A 15,026-nucleotide genomic window follows, 5' to 3' on the forward strand; every position below is an offset into this window, starting at 1 on the left:
CTTCAGTCGAAAAGAAATTAATGTTTTTGATGAAAACATTCCAGGATTTTTCTCCATATAATGGACTTCAATGGTAGCCAAACGGTTCAAGGTCCAAATGACCGTTTCAGTGCAGCTCCAAAGGGCTTTAAACGATACCAGACGATTAATAAGGGTCTTATCTAGAGAAACGATCGGTCATTTCAAAAATAAATAAAAAAGTTAAAGTTTTATAGGCACAAATGCTCGCCTTGCGAACTCTCCTGTTCGAACTCGTTCATCAAAATGAACGAATCTTTTTTCGAGTCATTGACTCGTTCATCAAAATGAACGAATCTTATTCGAGTCATTGACTCGAAAAAAGATTTGTTCATTTTGATGAACGAGTTCGAACAGGAGAGTTCACAGGGTGAGCATTTGTGCCTATAAAACTTTAACTTTTTTATTTATTTTTGAAATGACCGATCGTTTCTCTAGATAAGACCCTTATTCATCGTCTGGTCTCGTTTAAAGCTGCACTTAAACGGTCATTTGGACCTTGAACCGTTTGGTGCCCAGCAAAGTGCATTATATGGAGAAAAATCCTGGAATGTTTTCATCAAAAACATTAATTTCTTTTCGACTGAAGAAAGAAAGACATGGACATCTTGGATGACATGGGGGTGAGTAAATTATCAGCAAAAGTTTTTTTAAAAGTGAACTAATCCTTTAAGAAGAAGAGCTAATATATTTTTATTAGGTTTACATTATAGCCTACTTTTTTTACTGTTCCCAGTAGAAAACGTCTCGCTCCATCCGCACTTCATAAACAGATCCTTTAAGACCTCTGTTTGCACTTGTCTACACCTCTGACCCATTTTCCTCAAGTAGTTTGGCATCAGAAAGCTGTCTGCAGGGGGAATGGGAGGTATTCGTGGGTTTAAGGGGAGGATCTTACGTCTACGTCGTCACAGAGCAGTGAGTTTGACCCGTACTGGAGCTTGCACTGGTGAGCGGCGCTGTACAGGACACCAGCGGGAGATGAACGCTTCGACAGCTCGTTTCTGACGGGAGGATCATCCAGACACCAGCCCCAGCCTCGACTGTGGAGAACAACACACAAACACACCTCAGGAGACCCATTCTCACGTCAGTAGCCTACTTTCATAGGTTCCAATGTTACATTATCTTTACTGAACAGCCGCTTCGATCTAAAAAACCCCCCAGAAGTTGAGATAACTCAGAAAAGGCTTTTTTGAGGCCTTGTCGCCTTTGGCTTTTGGCTTGCTTAGTTGCGGACATTTAATATTCAACAATATTATTGATCTGTCTGCATTGACACCGTTATATGAGAACTGAACTGAGCTGGACGATGACATCACTGTTTTCTCCAGAGCGGCTATATATATAAATCAACTAAATTTATAACTTTTTTACACCAAACATGAACCATCACTGAACTTACTTAAGCTGGACTGTGACACTATTTTTTCTCTAGAAACAAACTTTGTCGCATTATTTTCCTGTTATCTCTGTAAAGCTGCTTTGAGACAATCTGTATTGTAAAAAGCGCTATATAAGGTGACTTGACTTGTCCACACTAATGCATTTGTGTTTGAAAACACATCTTTTTCTCTCTGTTTTGGCCTTGTGTCCACACTGAGACGGTGTTTTTAGCACCGAAAATTAAGCTTTTTGAAAACGCTCTCCAAATACATTTGAAAACTGTTGGTATTGAAACAGAGGTATTGAAAACAATGATGTAAGTTTAGTCATGTGACGCATATTGAACCCATAGATGTTCATGTTTATACTGGTATTGTGCCTGTTATGTGCTATTCAATTAGCCTGGGAAAACCCAGACAACTTCCGGCAAATTTAGATTTGCTCTGAAAGTTAGTCTGGCAAAGAGCTCATTCAAACTCATTTCCAATCCGCCGAAATCGCGGCACCAATCAGAAACGTTGGGGCGGGCTTTACACGATGACGACAGCGCTGGGATTTTGAAGCAGATTTTGTAGCCTACATTACAAAGATGGATGCCGCCGTCGAACATCACTCGTTCGAATCAGCTATCGCGTCTGTTTTAAGTGATTTGAACGTTTCCTTTTTGTTAAAAACCGAGCAAAGAACAACACTCGGAGATGTTTCTCCGCCGCTCTGCATACGTCATCTCCTTCATCGCTCTGATTGGGTTTAGGTCTATCCGCGACGTCCGTTGGTGACGCTCCTCTGGAAATGATTTGTCTACGCTTTGCCAGACCATAACTCAGTTACAACTGAGAATGGTCTGGTTTTAACCAGGCTACTATTCAATTTCACACAGTTGATAAAATATGTTTCTTTGCACACTCTTCATATCACAGTCCTGCAAAGATGACAGAAAATGCACTCGCAGTGAATGAGAGCAATCTGAAAATATTACATAAGCCCTCAAAACTTGCAGTGGAGATTGCTGAAAATGCTCACCAAAAAATATTCCCATTGTTGATACTAAATCTCACTTTAGTTTAATTTTTTCCAGATGCTATTCTACAATGTACAAGAAAAACCAGCTCAACTATATAGAAAACCTTCCAGACATAAAAAATGGCTATAGTGGTACAATATTTAGTTTTTACAAAAACAAAACTCTTCGAGTCAAAGCGGACAGTGTGTCATCCTTTAATTCAGTTTTTTGTACTAAAACTCAAATAATACAGGAGAAAACACACACAACAGCTAGAACTGACACATTGGGTAATTGGATACATGGTGCTGCCAATATCCTTTTATAAGCACACAATTGAGTAAAGACTGAACTGTTCAGACAACAAGGAGAGGTTCCTTCGGGACACATGCCATCTGTCTATAAGCCTCCCAAACCACATGGTCCTTCCCTCAAATTCTCTGTAACACAGTCCCTATTTAAAAAAAACAACCAGCATAAGTGTGTAATATTACATCTACAAGTCAATATCGTTTACAGGGCTTTCCAATACACACACAAAAGACATTAACAGAAAAGAGACTAACAGAAGTAGGATTTGAACTGGAACGACAAGAGGAAGAATTTACTGAATCTAACACGGGAAATGATATCATGGGAAATTTCAGTCGCGTATGAAATATTGAGAATATGGAGCTCACACTCAAGGAGGAAAAAACAAACTGAGACAGTTGTTATTGTTATTTACAGTATATGTCCAGAAATCATGATAGCTTGCAATGTAAATCAATGAGATCTTTATAATAAGAGTATAGCAGACTAATTAAGGTACATAATCGCATTTAAACATCAGTTGTTATTCTATATCTGGCAATAATATGTCTTAGTAAGATGAAATAAAAGCTTCTTCAATGTGCATTCAGTCTTTTCAGCCACTGTAGATATCCAAACAATGATCTAACGGCTCTCGTCTGCACAAGAGTGTAACACACAGATAGACTAATGGTACAGGGGTAGGCCTGAGCAATCAAAAATTAAAGCCATTAAGATAAACTCATTTCTCATTTCCTGATGTATCCGCTTGGCCTAGAGATATTGTAACATATCCTGTGTTTGGGCACTGGCAGTTGTGTTAAACATTTCCCCTCATTTCAGGCCAAGCTGCAGTAGGCAAGCCTTGTCTAATGTGCTCCATCTGGCAGGCAACACAACTAGTGTAACTAAGACAGAAGAATCAACACAGCCGGGCTCCTTCTTCTTGGGAAATCTCAGCCATTCACATTGCCTTTGGCAACACACACATGCAAAGGTCAAGAAGGACAGAGCCAGCTTGTTGAGAGAGAGGGTAAAAGACTGATAAAGCCGTTCCAATGAACTCCATTTACTTTCCTTGAGTGTAAAATCAAAGGGTACAACGATTACTCCAATTTGTGCCATCAGACAGTCACAGAAGTAGCCATCAGTCCATTTTATGCAATAGTTATTCATTCCACAACTTGGAGGAATGCTTTCATGTCCCTTCTTCTCTACTGGGTTTTTACAACTTTCAATAATAATAATAAAAAAATACTGTGACAATGTTTCTATTTTTTACAAGATGCCTGTATATTTTGGAACTTATAACCATATATTTCATTAAGTGATGTAATGTTAATATACCTACTTTAACTAACAAATCCATTTTTAAAATGTACCGAAAACCACCACAATAATACATTGTGTTCGTAAGTGACCTGTTCATGAAACACAGTCGATACTCATATATAGATGTTGCACTAAGACAAAACACTCACATGACACTAAAAGAGCAATAAACAATAACTAAAAACACACTAATGTACATTACACAAATTTTTTTTATAAGACATGCAATCATATGTGATGTGTAATGCAGGGAATTTTACTGTGTTTTTACAGTAAATTAAATGGTAATTCATAGTTTATACTTTCAAATACCATAAATTTGACAGAATTTGACAGTAAAATTACATATAATGTGATGTTAAACCATTTACAGGTTTTCCCCATATATGGTAAGGTAACAAAGTAAACCAATTAACATGTTTTTATGTTAACATGTTAATATTTTTTACAATATTTTTCTGGTGAAAACTGGAAAAATTAGAATTTCGTGCAAAAGCTCTTTTTTTTCAGTAATTCAACTTAAAAGGTGAAACTAATATATTATATAGACTCATTACATGCAAAGTGAGATATTTCAAGCTTTTATTTGTTATAATGTTGATGATTATGGCTTACAGCTTATGAAAACCCAAATTCAAAATTAGAATATTGTGAAAAGGTTTTCATAAGCTGTAAACCATTATAATCATCAAAATAATAACAAATAACTAGAAATACATATTGACTGTAGAACTTCCAAATAAATCCATAACTTAGCAGTTTTTTTTAATTTCCATGACTTTTTTCAGGCTTGGAAATTCCAATTTAAAAAAAATCCCTGTTATTCCAAGTTTTCCATGAATGTCTACTACTATCTATCTACTATGCCTATGAATGACAAAAAGGCAAATAAAAAGTGACAATTAAAAAAAGGCAGAGAAAGACATCGTTGTTAACTTACTCGAGGAAGCGTGTGATGTACTGACGACTGCAGCGGGACCAGTTTGGTGGAGAGGTGCCGTACAGGAGCTGTGGAGACATGACGAAAGGCCTTTTCCCGATGGGCTCGCAGTCATTGCCGTTCCCATCATGCTGAATCCCAAAGCTGTGGCGTAAGAGCAGATCGGACAGTGAGAGGCGAGAGAACAGATAGACTGGCTTTAGGACCTATTTCACATTGGCTCACTGTCTGTCTGTCTGTCTGTCTGTCTATATGTCTGTCTGTCTGTCTGTCTATCTAACTGTCTGTCTGTCTGTCTGTCTATCTGTCTGTCTGTCTGTCTATCTATCTGTCTGTCTGTCTGTCTGTCTGTCTGTCTGTCTGTCTGTCTGTCTGTCTGTCTGTCTGTCTATCTATCTGTCTGTCTGTCTGTCTGTCTATCTATATGTTTGTCTGTCTGTCTATCTATATGTCTGTCTGTCTGTCTATCTATCTAACTGTCTGTCTGTCTGTCTGTCTATCTGTCTGTCTATCTGTCTGTCTGTCTGTCTATCTATCTATCTGTCTGTCTGTCTGTCTGTCTGTCTGTCTATCTATATGTTTGTCTGTCTGTCTATCTATATGTCTGTCTGTCTGTCTGTCTATCTATCTATCTAACTGTCTGTCTGTCTGTCTGTCTGTCTGTCTGTCTATCTGTCTGTCTGTCTGTCTGTCTGTCTGTCTGTCTATCTATCTATCTGTCTGTCTGTCTGTCTATCTATATGTTTGTCTGTCTGTCTATCTATATGTCTGTCTGTCTGTCTATCTATCTAACTGTCTGTCTGTCTGTCTGTCTGTCTATTAGGGGTGTCCCCGACTAAGGATTTTCATAGTCGAATCAGATTCGTCAGGTCCTGCCTATAGTCGACTAATAGTCGAATCATGTGTGGGCGGGGGCGGGGCTTTAACATTTTAAAGCCGCGATGTACAGAACATCACACAAAGATAAAGAAGAAAATGTATAAAAACATTTTGGATCAATAAAACTAAGAAATAACATAAATAACTGCAGAAAGGCCACACTGCAGATAGGATTTGCATTTCACATGCAAATCAAATTAAATCGGCTGAATTGCCTGTACGAGCATGCTCTATGTAGGCCTACAGCGCAACATCGATGCACTGAAAAATAATCAACAATTAAGAACATAATATACTTTTATAATAAATAAAAATACAAAACGAAATAAGTCAGAATCAAATCACAAGAAGCAGAACAAATGTGTGCAAAATGCCTAAAGTGCAGGGGAACAAAATTCAAAACACAAGTCACAAATAGTTAAATTAGATCACCCTGAGTGATCAATTAATAAAATAAAAATAAAGAAATTATTAAAATAACGAAAGTATGGCCAGGATGGTCAACTTTGTCTTTTTAACTGCAGAAACAACAATAAACGCTAAACTGGAGCGGCAGTCTTTTTAGCTAAACGTGTTCACAGTATCCAAAAATCTAATTAGAACCGGCTGAAATGTTTTGAAATCACTTATTCATACCTGATCGAAAAAACTAAATCCAGTCTTTCACTCGGCCTGTGTCCGTTTGAGTCTTTTCAAATTGTGTGCGCGGATAAAATATATTCTAAAACGCTTAACGTGAAAAACGCTTAACGGCTTTGTCCTAAAACTGTTATATTAAAAGATCAAATTCTGTACACACCTTATATTAATAAAGCATACTATATAGCCTACAGAAAAGCAGATGAGCCCAGAATATGAACGCAACGCGTTTTATTATAACTTAGGCTACGTTAAGCATTTTCCTCCCATAGAAAACCGTTAAAGAAAAAGCTTTACGTGACTTTCAATAGGAGAAACGCGTTGCGTTCATATTCTGGGTTCATCTGCTTATCTGCACATAGAATGGTTTCTTAAGGTGTGTAGCCTACTGTGTACATACATTAAGCACGTAAAAGTGCCATTTAAGCGTTTTAAAAGCTTTTTTCACGTTAAGCGTTTTAGAACGTCCCGAGGAAAACCAGCCTGTTAACGTTGGCCGGCAGAAGTGCTTTCCTGATGCTGAATCCAGCCTTGGAGAATATCCTTTCTGATGGTGTGCATCTTTAGATTGTCTTATCCCAGACATTTTTAAAGATTTAAATCCCTGCCGACAAGACGCTCCTCTGTCGGTCACGGATCGAAAGTGAAACTTAAATCTGTCACGGGGTGTTTGGATTTATTCACCCTGCGCGCACGTTAAAATATTTATTAAAAGCTTCTTTCTTTGCACATTTTTATCGACAGCATTATCATAATAGGCTGTATATTAACATATTGACAGAAAACCAGTAGTTCTATGTGAAATCAGACATTGAGCACACTCATATAGCCAAAATGACATAATCCTCGTTTAATAACACATCTGCGAAGATTCGACCGTGAGATTGGTAGTCGAATCAGGCTCCTCCTATCGAAGCATCGAATCTTCGACTATTCGGGGTCACCCCTACTGTCTATCTGTCTGTCTGTCTATCTATCTATCTATATGTCTGTCTGTCTGTCTGTCTATCTATCTATCTATATGTCTGTCTGTCTGTCTGTCTGTCTGTCTGTCTGTCTATCTATCTATCTATCTATCTATCTATCTATCTATCTATCTATCTATCTATCTATCTATCTATCTATCTATCTATCTATCTATCTGTCTATCTATCTATCTATCTATCTAATTTGTATAGGGACAGTACAAAAAACATGATCCCAGTCAAAACTGGAAAATATGTATTGCACGTATAGCAAGTATAGCAAGAGCTAATTTGCATCTCAGGTCCCTAGAAAGGCTTTTCTAAAAAAAAAAAAAATCTGTACGCTATCTATATATCTGTCTGTCTGTCTATCTGTCTGTCTGTCTGTCTGTCTGTCTGTCTATCTATATATCTGTCTGTCTGTCTGTCTATCTGTCTGTCTGTCTGTCTGTCTGTCTGTCTGTCTGTCTGTCTATCTATCTATCTATCTGTCTGTCTGTCTGTCTGTCTGTCTATCTATATGTCTGTCTATCTATCTATCTATCTATCTATCTATCTATCTATCTATCTATCTATCTATCTATCTATCTATCTATCTGTCTGTCTGTCTGTCTGTCTGTCTGTCTGTCTGTCTGTCTGTCTGTCTGTCTGTCTGTCTGTCTGTCTGTCTGTCTGTCTGTCTATCTATCTATCTATCTATCTATCTATCTATCTAATTTGTATAGGGACAGTACAAAAAACATGATCCCAGTCAAAACTGGAAAATATGTATTGCACATAGAGAGTATAGCAAGAGCTAATTTGCATATCAGGTCCCTAGAAAGGCTTTTCTAAAAAAAATTAAATAAAATAAAAAAATACAATAAAAGACTACTACTCATAGAATAAAACTACCACAATGTGTCACTTACAGACAATCTAATACCTACCTAAAATTATACATATCAGAAATTAGCTGTTTTATTTGTGATAATAATGCAATAAAACATGCCAAATTGTGTTATAATATTTGGCCAGGCTGGCATACAAAGAAAATTATGAACACATGCAAAAGTAAGAGAGATCTAACGAAATATTAAAACTGTTTATGCTGTAGTCGATGTTCCTGTGAGCTTTTTTTTTTTGTTTCTATGCCAAGCTTAGAGTTTTGTTCTTCCCTCATATTGAAAGTTTTTTTGATATTTTTGTTATGGTTTAATCGAACTTGTAGGGTCATTATAATCAAATACCCCCTCCGGACATCACTTTTGGCCAAATGCTTAGCAAAATAAAAACATGAGCTTCACATCTCTGGTTTATACACCGACTTGCCCCATAGACTTGCATTATAAGTGCATTATCCACCTATTCAAACAAATGGAGGGGCCGGGCGAGGCAAAATAATTCTCTGTTATATTTCACAACATGTTACAGATGCTGTTGCTAAAGCTTGTTTTGAGCATTTCTTAAACTGTACATTGGGGAAATTCACATTTTCCCATATATTACAAAGACTGCTGTCTCAGCAATAGCAGTCTAGAAACACAGTTAGAGACTCTTGCTGAGTCCCGCTGTGCTTGACCGTTTATCATGAAATCATTGTTTATATTTCTATGTGGTGTGACCACAAACATTTTCAAAAGGCATGCGCGCAGAACAAATGGCACGAGATCAAATAAACTCTAAGTCGAACCACAAGTCTCTAATATGCCATTTAATAGCACGTTCTTAAGAGAAAACAACAAAACAAATCTACGTTTCTGCACCTACATCCATTAGGCTTCAGAAGTCATTTGCAGGCCGCCTTCATTTACATAATGGTCTGGAACAAACACTGACGTCTTAAAAACTATTTCATGTTATCTTGAAGGGAACTCTACACAATGAATCAAACAGATCTGATTGAAATATATCTGGAGAGATGCTGGCTCAAATTCAGCAACTGTAATTGGTACCAGAAAGAGTCTCTCATGTCAAAAAAAGAGCGAATATTGCGAGTGAATATTCAGTGTGTGATGTCCTTACACTGCCTGCAGTAAAGTGTGTGTTACTGGACTATTAAAGCAACAGAACTAATGCATGTTTCATCAAGGACACCTTGGCTTTCGGAGACACACAAAATGAGCAATTTACATATGCAACACTGTCTATTGTTAGTGAGACTGGAGTCTGTATTGGTTTCGAAACAGGTGTCAGTTTGTGTATTGCGTGTGTGTGTTTACTGAGTGGTTTCCCTACAGTAGTTCAGGCTGCATGATTTATAAATGTCTAAAGAAACACTATCAAAATACATTTCTTGTCTATTATCACCATCTGCAACTTCTACCAGCGACGGAAACAAACGCAGGTACAATAGCAAAATATCTGAGAGCATTGCTATAGTGTGACAATATTGTAGGTAGCACTTCGATTAATACAAATCAAAACTAGTTAGCGCATAATTTATAATCTGAAGGGTTTAATAACAGGATTTGGTTATGGTTACACTTGAATTAGTTACAAAAAAGATGATAGTTATGTGTAAAACCATGTAATTATAAAGAAGTATAGACCATACATTGACCAGGCTCAATAAGAAGAGATTTGATTGTTACATCATTACCGTTTTTTTAACTTTTATTCAGAAAGGATGCATTAAACTGATAAAAAGTGACAGTAAAGACTTTTAATTTCAAATAAATGCTGTTCTTTTAGGCTTTCTATTCATCAAAGAATTCTGAACACGGTTTCCACAAAATCTTAACCAAGTTTTCAACGTTGATAATAATCAGAAATTAAGCAAATCAGCATATTAGAATGATTTCTGAAGGATTGTGTGACACTGAAGACTGGAGTAATGATGCTGAAAATTCACAATAATAAATTCCATTTGAACATATATTAAAATACAAAACAGTTTATTTCATAAGACTGTGAGGTGTTTGATAACTTATTCAATTTCTGCATATTTCTGTATATATACCTGTTAGACCGACCTGAAAATCTTAAAGCACTGTTTACGAGGTTACATGGGTCAATAAATGTTAAAATTGATGGCTATAATCAATGATTAAAATTGAGGGGAAAAAGTCAATTATATATAGAGACGTCAGTAGCAGTATTCATATTGGCCTTCTTTCATAAAAAAGCCATTAAACAAACATTTAAAATATAGGCTTCTGTCTTTATGTTTTTTCTTCATTCATTTGGAGATTAAATATGAAATTATTACAATATAAAAAAATAATAAAATGAATCCACCGCTCTCTTGTCTCATCTGAGGCCGGGACTCTCAGTAGTGTTCAGTGCTCGTCTGTACGACAGAACGGTTTCAGGCTTTGCTCGAACTTTTGCCGTTGTGTAAGAAATGGTCACTGTTATCGCTCGCGACAGCCGACTGTCGCACGCATGCTCGCGGTTTATCCAGCACCGGCTTTGGAATGAACTATGTCCACAGACAAGGTAGAGTATGTTGCATGATTTCATGAAAGTATGATGTATTGCGACATCAGAAACGAAGAAAAACAAAGTAATGACTATTGTAACGCTTGGCGTAAAGCAAGTCAAATTTGTAGTTTTCTTATGTCTCATTAGAACTACAGTTATGGAAGCTTGTTTCCGCCACAAAAAAAAAAAAAAAATTGCGACTTTTTATCTCACAATTGCGAGATATGAAGTCAGAATTCTGAGAAATAAAGTCGCAATTCTGAGAAATAAAGTCGCAATTGCGAGAAAAAAAGACAGAATTGCGACTTTTTCGCAATTCTGACTTTATAACACATAATTGCGAGTTTATATCTCGAAATTCTGACATCTTTTCTCAGAATTGTGAGATATAAACTCGCAATTGCGAGTTATCAGGCCAATTCTAAGGGGGAAAAAAGACTAACTTTTTTCCCCTCCGAATAGTTTATATTTTACAATTCTGACTTTACAACACGCAATTTCGACTTTATATTACGCAATTCTAACTTTACAACACGCTATTTTGACTTTATGTCACGTAATTCTGACTTTATAACACGCAATTGCGACTTTATATCAATCAATTCTGACTTTATATCTCGCAATTCTGACTTTATATCTCGCAATTGCGACTTTATTTCACGCAATTCTAACTTTACAACACGCAATTGCGACTTTATTTCACGCAATTCTGACTTTACAACACGCAATTGCGACTTTATATCACGAAATTCTGACTTTATATCTCGCAATTACGACTATATCACGAAATTCTGACTTTATAATCTGCAATTACGACTTTATATCAATAAATTCTGACTTTATATCTCGCAATTCTGACTTTATAACACGCAATTGCGACTTTATATCAATCAATTCTGACTTTATATCTTGCAATTCTGACTTTATATCTCGCAATTCTGACTTTATAACACGCAATTGCGACTTTATATCAATCAATTCTGACTTTATATCTTGCAATTCTGACTTTATATCTCGCAATTCTGACTTTATAACACGCAATTGCGACTTTATATCACGAAATTCTGACTTTATAACCTGCAATTACGACTTTATATCAATAAATTCTGACTTTATATCTCGCAATTCTGACTTTATAACACGCAATTGCGATTTTATATCACGTAATTCTGACTTTATATCTCGCAATTCTGAGAAATAAAGTCAGAATTGTGAGATAAAAAGTCGCAATTACCTTTTTTATTTTTCATTCTGTGGCGGAAACAAGCTTCCATAGAAACGCGACCTGCCTTTCACCCTGTTACGACTTGATGAACCACTGAAACGATTTTTTGACATGCTTGCAGAGAAAGGCTAACCAAAACAAAGTTAGGTTGTCACTTTTCATGTTTTCTGGGTTGGTAGACGCACCGGGGACGCACCGATTATAGCACTTAAACATGGAAAAAGTCTGATTTTCATGACGTCACCTTTAATGTTAGGTGCGATTAATCGAGATTACTCCCAGAAAAATAGTTTGTTTTTGTAACCGACTGACAGCACTAGTTCTACAGCATGTATAATGTGTGTTCCAGCACTTACTTGTGTCCGAGCTCATGTGCAACTGTGAACGCCAGAGGAAGGCCCGTGTCTTCATTAATACTGCAGCTGCGGTGAGGCTGACACATTCCAGCCACATGAGACAGTCCCAACGTCTCACAGGGCTTATTGATGGCGGCACAAATGTCTTTCCTGCGTCACAGAAAAAGATGCATTATACTGTATATGTAAAGCAATGTAAAACTGATTAGAGTTAGGCCAGATGTACCTAGTGATCAGGACAGCCACATCATGATGGACTGGATGATCGTCATCCTTCATGTTAATGCCTTTCTGCCACTTACAGAAGCTGTTCAGGCTGTTGTCTGCATGATGGGTGATCTTCAAATCCTCCTGATAATACATGATAGTATTAAATACATAAAGGAAAATTGCATTTACATCTATGTACAGTATGCAAGGATGAAATAGGATTGAGTTTAAAGAAGAAATACAGTTTAATTGTTAAACTTGCGTGGATTTGTGTAAAATAAGTTTTATTGCAGCTTTTTTTTTAAAGATATATGTTGTAGAATGAGAGTTTAATACAACTCTAATATGCATTTGGTGAAAATGGAGGGTTTGCATAGTAAACACAATGCATATAAATAAAATTCAATGGAAACCTTAATGCAAAAAAAGCTTAATTTTAAGGAAAAGCTTTCTATGTTTGTGGCATTCACAGCCTAACACAATTTATAAATTGATTCTCATGTGTTTATTTAAAGAAGGCATATTTGAGCTAATGGCATTTAAAACCAATCTGGAGTGCATTTCCTAAAAGCATCATTAGCCAACTATTTGCAATTTCGTCATTACCAACATAGATCAAAGATTCAGTGTTTCCCGAAACCATAGTTTCAAGTCTTCTGAAGAGACACTAATGCTATTCCATAAGAACAGTGAAGTTTGTCTCACATGTCAAGCAGTTGTGCTTCTGTTTACCATATTTGATGTGCTCTGATGCAAACAACATCTATATCTTTAATGCACAAGTCTCTAGGAGAAAACACCTCAAAAATGACCCCTGACCCCAAAAAACATAGAAATATAAAATAGTATATAAAAGTCTCTGTGCCTGAATGGGTTAAGAGGGATTTAGATAATAATACCACAAACAACATTGCTTAATAAAACTGTTGTGTGGGTTATTGCTTTGTGTCCTTCCTACAGCACAGCATTTACAGCTGCAGATTCAAGACACAAACACACTGAACGAACAACTAATAACGGTTATTTACAAGAGTGACAACCATACGTAGTGTGTACAGAAACAAACTGAACAACTAGATGACGCATTTAAAAGCACATCAGAGATGTGTGTCTCTGTTCTCCAGATGTGGAGCAAGCAAATCTGCTTTCTTCACTGTAGTTTCTCTCAACAGACCTGTGGTCCACGGGTTAATATTAATATTACATTGGGCAGAAGAAACCAACAACACATTACTAAATAAACTGTATTTATTCATGTTTCTTGTTTGCAGCCTTAAATCAAAACTCTTTCTATGGCTATTACTATGTCAATAAACACATTACAGTCATAATAATAATAATATTTTAAACAATTATTTATTGTTTATCACCAAGCTCTAACTCACCAGGCAGCAAATGCGAGTAAAAATATTTTCTTTGGCAAGCAAATAACTAATTATATTTGTATGTGATATACGTATATGTACGTACTGTATAGTGATTCAAACCCAATACAGCTTCTTGTGTGATATGCGTTTTCTAAAAGTTGCAACTAAGTGGAAAATGTACCACCACCAAGTTTAACTGATGCTTTTTGGCATTTCTCTCTCTTCCGAACACCATGTGGTGACACAAATGGGAAAAGTGAGGAACTGTGATATCCGACATAAATCAGAGATGGTCCGACCCCTGAATTGGGTGATTCACTCCTGCATTTAAACGCAGTCGTCACTCCTAAAACCATGTGTGTGCCTTAGTGCACCAGCTCTGTTTTACAGCATCAATGTTGATTCAGAACGACTGCATGTATTTTTAGAGCAAGGGTTTGCATGTCTGCTTTGTCATCTCACTTACCTCGTCCTTTTCCAGCAGAATGAGACGCACGACTGCAATGTTGATGGAATTTCCGATGCTGGCATCCCGAAACAACCCTGCCACCTATAAAACACAGCACTCTCACATATGAAGAGCAACATTGCAACCCTTCTACTACAGTGAACTACATTGTAAAAAATGATCGTGATTTTAACAGTAAAAGACTGTAAAAATGCTACGGTGAAAAACTGTTAATTGGTTCACAGAAATTTCCGTACTATATACAGTGAATAGCTGTTATAGATCTAACCATACATTTACTGTAATTTTACGGTAAAATGTACAGTTTTTGGAAGTGAAAAAGAACAAGTCATTGTATAATTTACAGTAAAAAACCGAAATTGACATTCCCACAAATTCTCTGCACGACACTTCGCATTTGATGTATTTTTGTTGAAATAACTGTCTTCATAGTTTTTTTTTTCTAATCAGGTATGTAGATTAGGGTTTCATGTTAATCTTTTTAATATTTAATCTTGTTAGATTAATATTTAATGCATTTTTAAAATTTCATGTATGTTAC

General features: G+C 36.4%; 1 protein-coding gene across 1 annotated transcript in view; it reads right to left on the reverse strand.

Moving 5' to 3' along the window:
- The window catches only part of LOC130069344 (A disintegrin and metalloproteinase with thrombospondin motifs 7), a 100,072-nt gene that overhangs the window by 59,559 nt on the left and 25,487 nt on the right, over window positions 1–15,026 (reverse strand). The window contains 5 exon segments of the mRNA XM_056233168.1: window positions 917–1,061; window positions 4,971–5,114; window positions 12,440–12,589; window positions 12,666–12,790; window positions 14,483–14,566. Of these exon segments, the coding sequence (XP_056089143.1) occupies window positions 917–1,061; window positions 4,971–5,114; window positions 12,440–12,589; window positions 12,666–12,790; window positions 14,483–14,566 (648 nt within the window).

This window comes from Rhinichthys klamathensis, unplaced genomic scaffold, assembly GCF_029890125.1.
Source record: "Rhinichthys klamathensis goyatoka isolate OS25496 unplaced genomic scaffold, OSU_Roscu_1.1 h1tg000362l_1, whole genome shotgun sequence".
NCBI classification, from domain to species: Eukaryota; Metazoa; Chordata; class Actinopteri; order Cypriniformes; family Leuciscidae; genus Rhinichthys; species Rhinichthys klamathensis.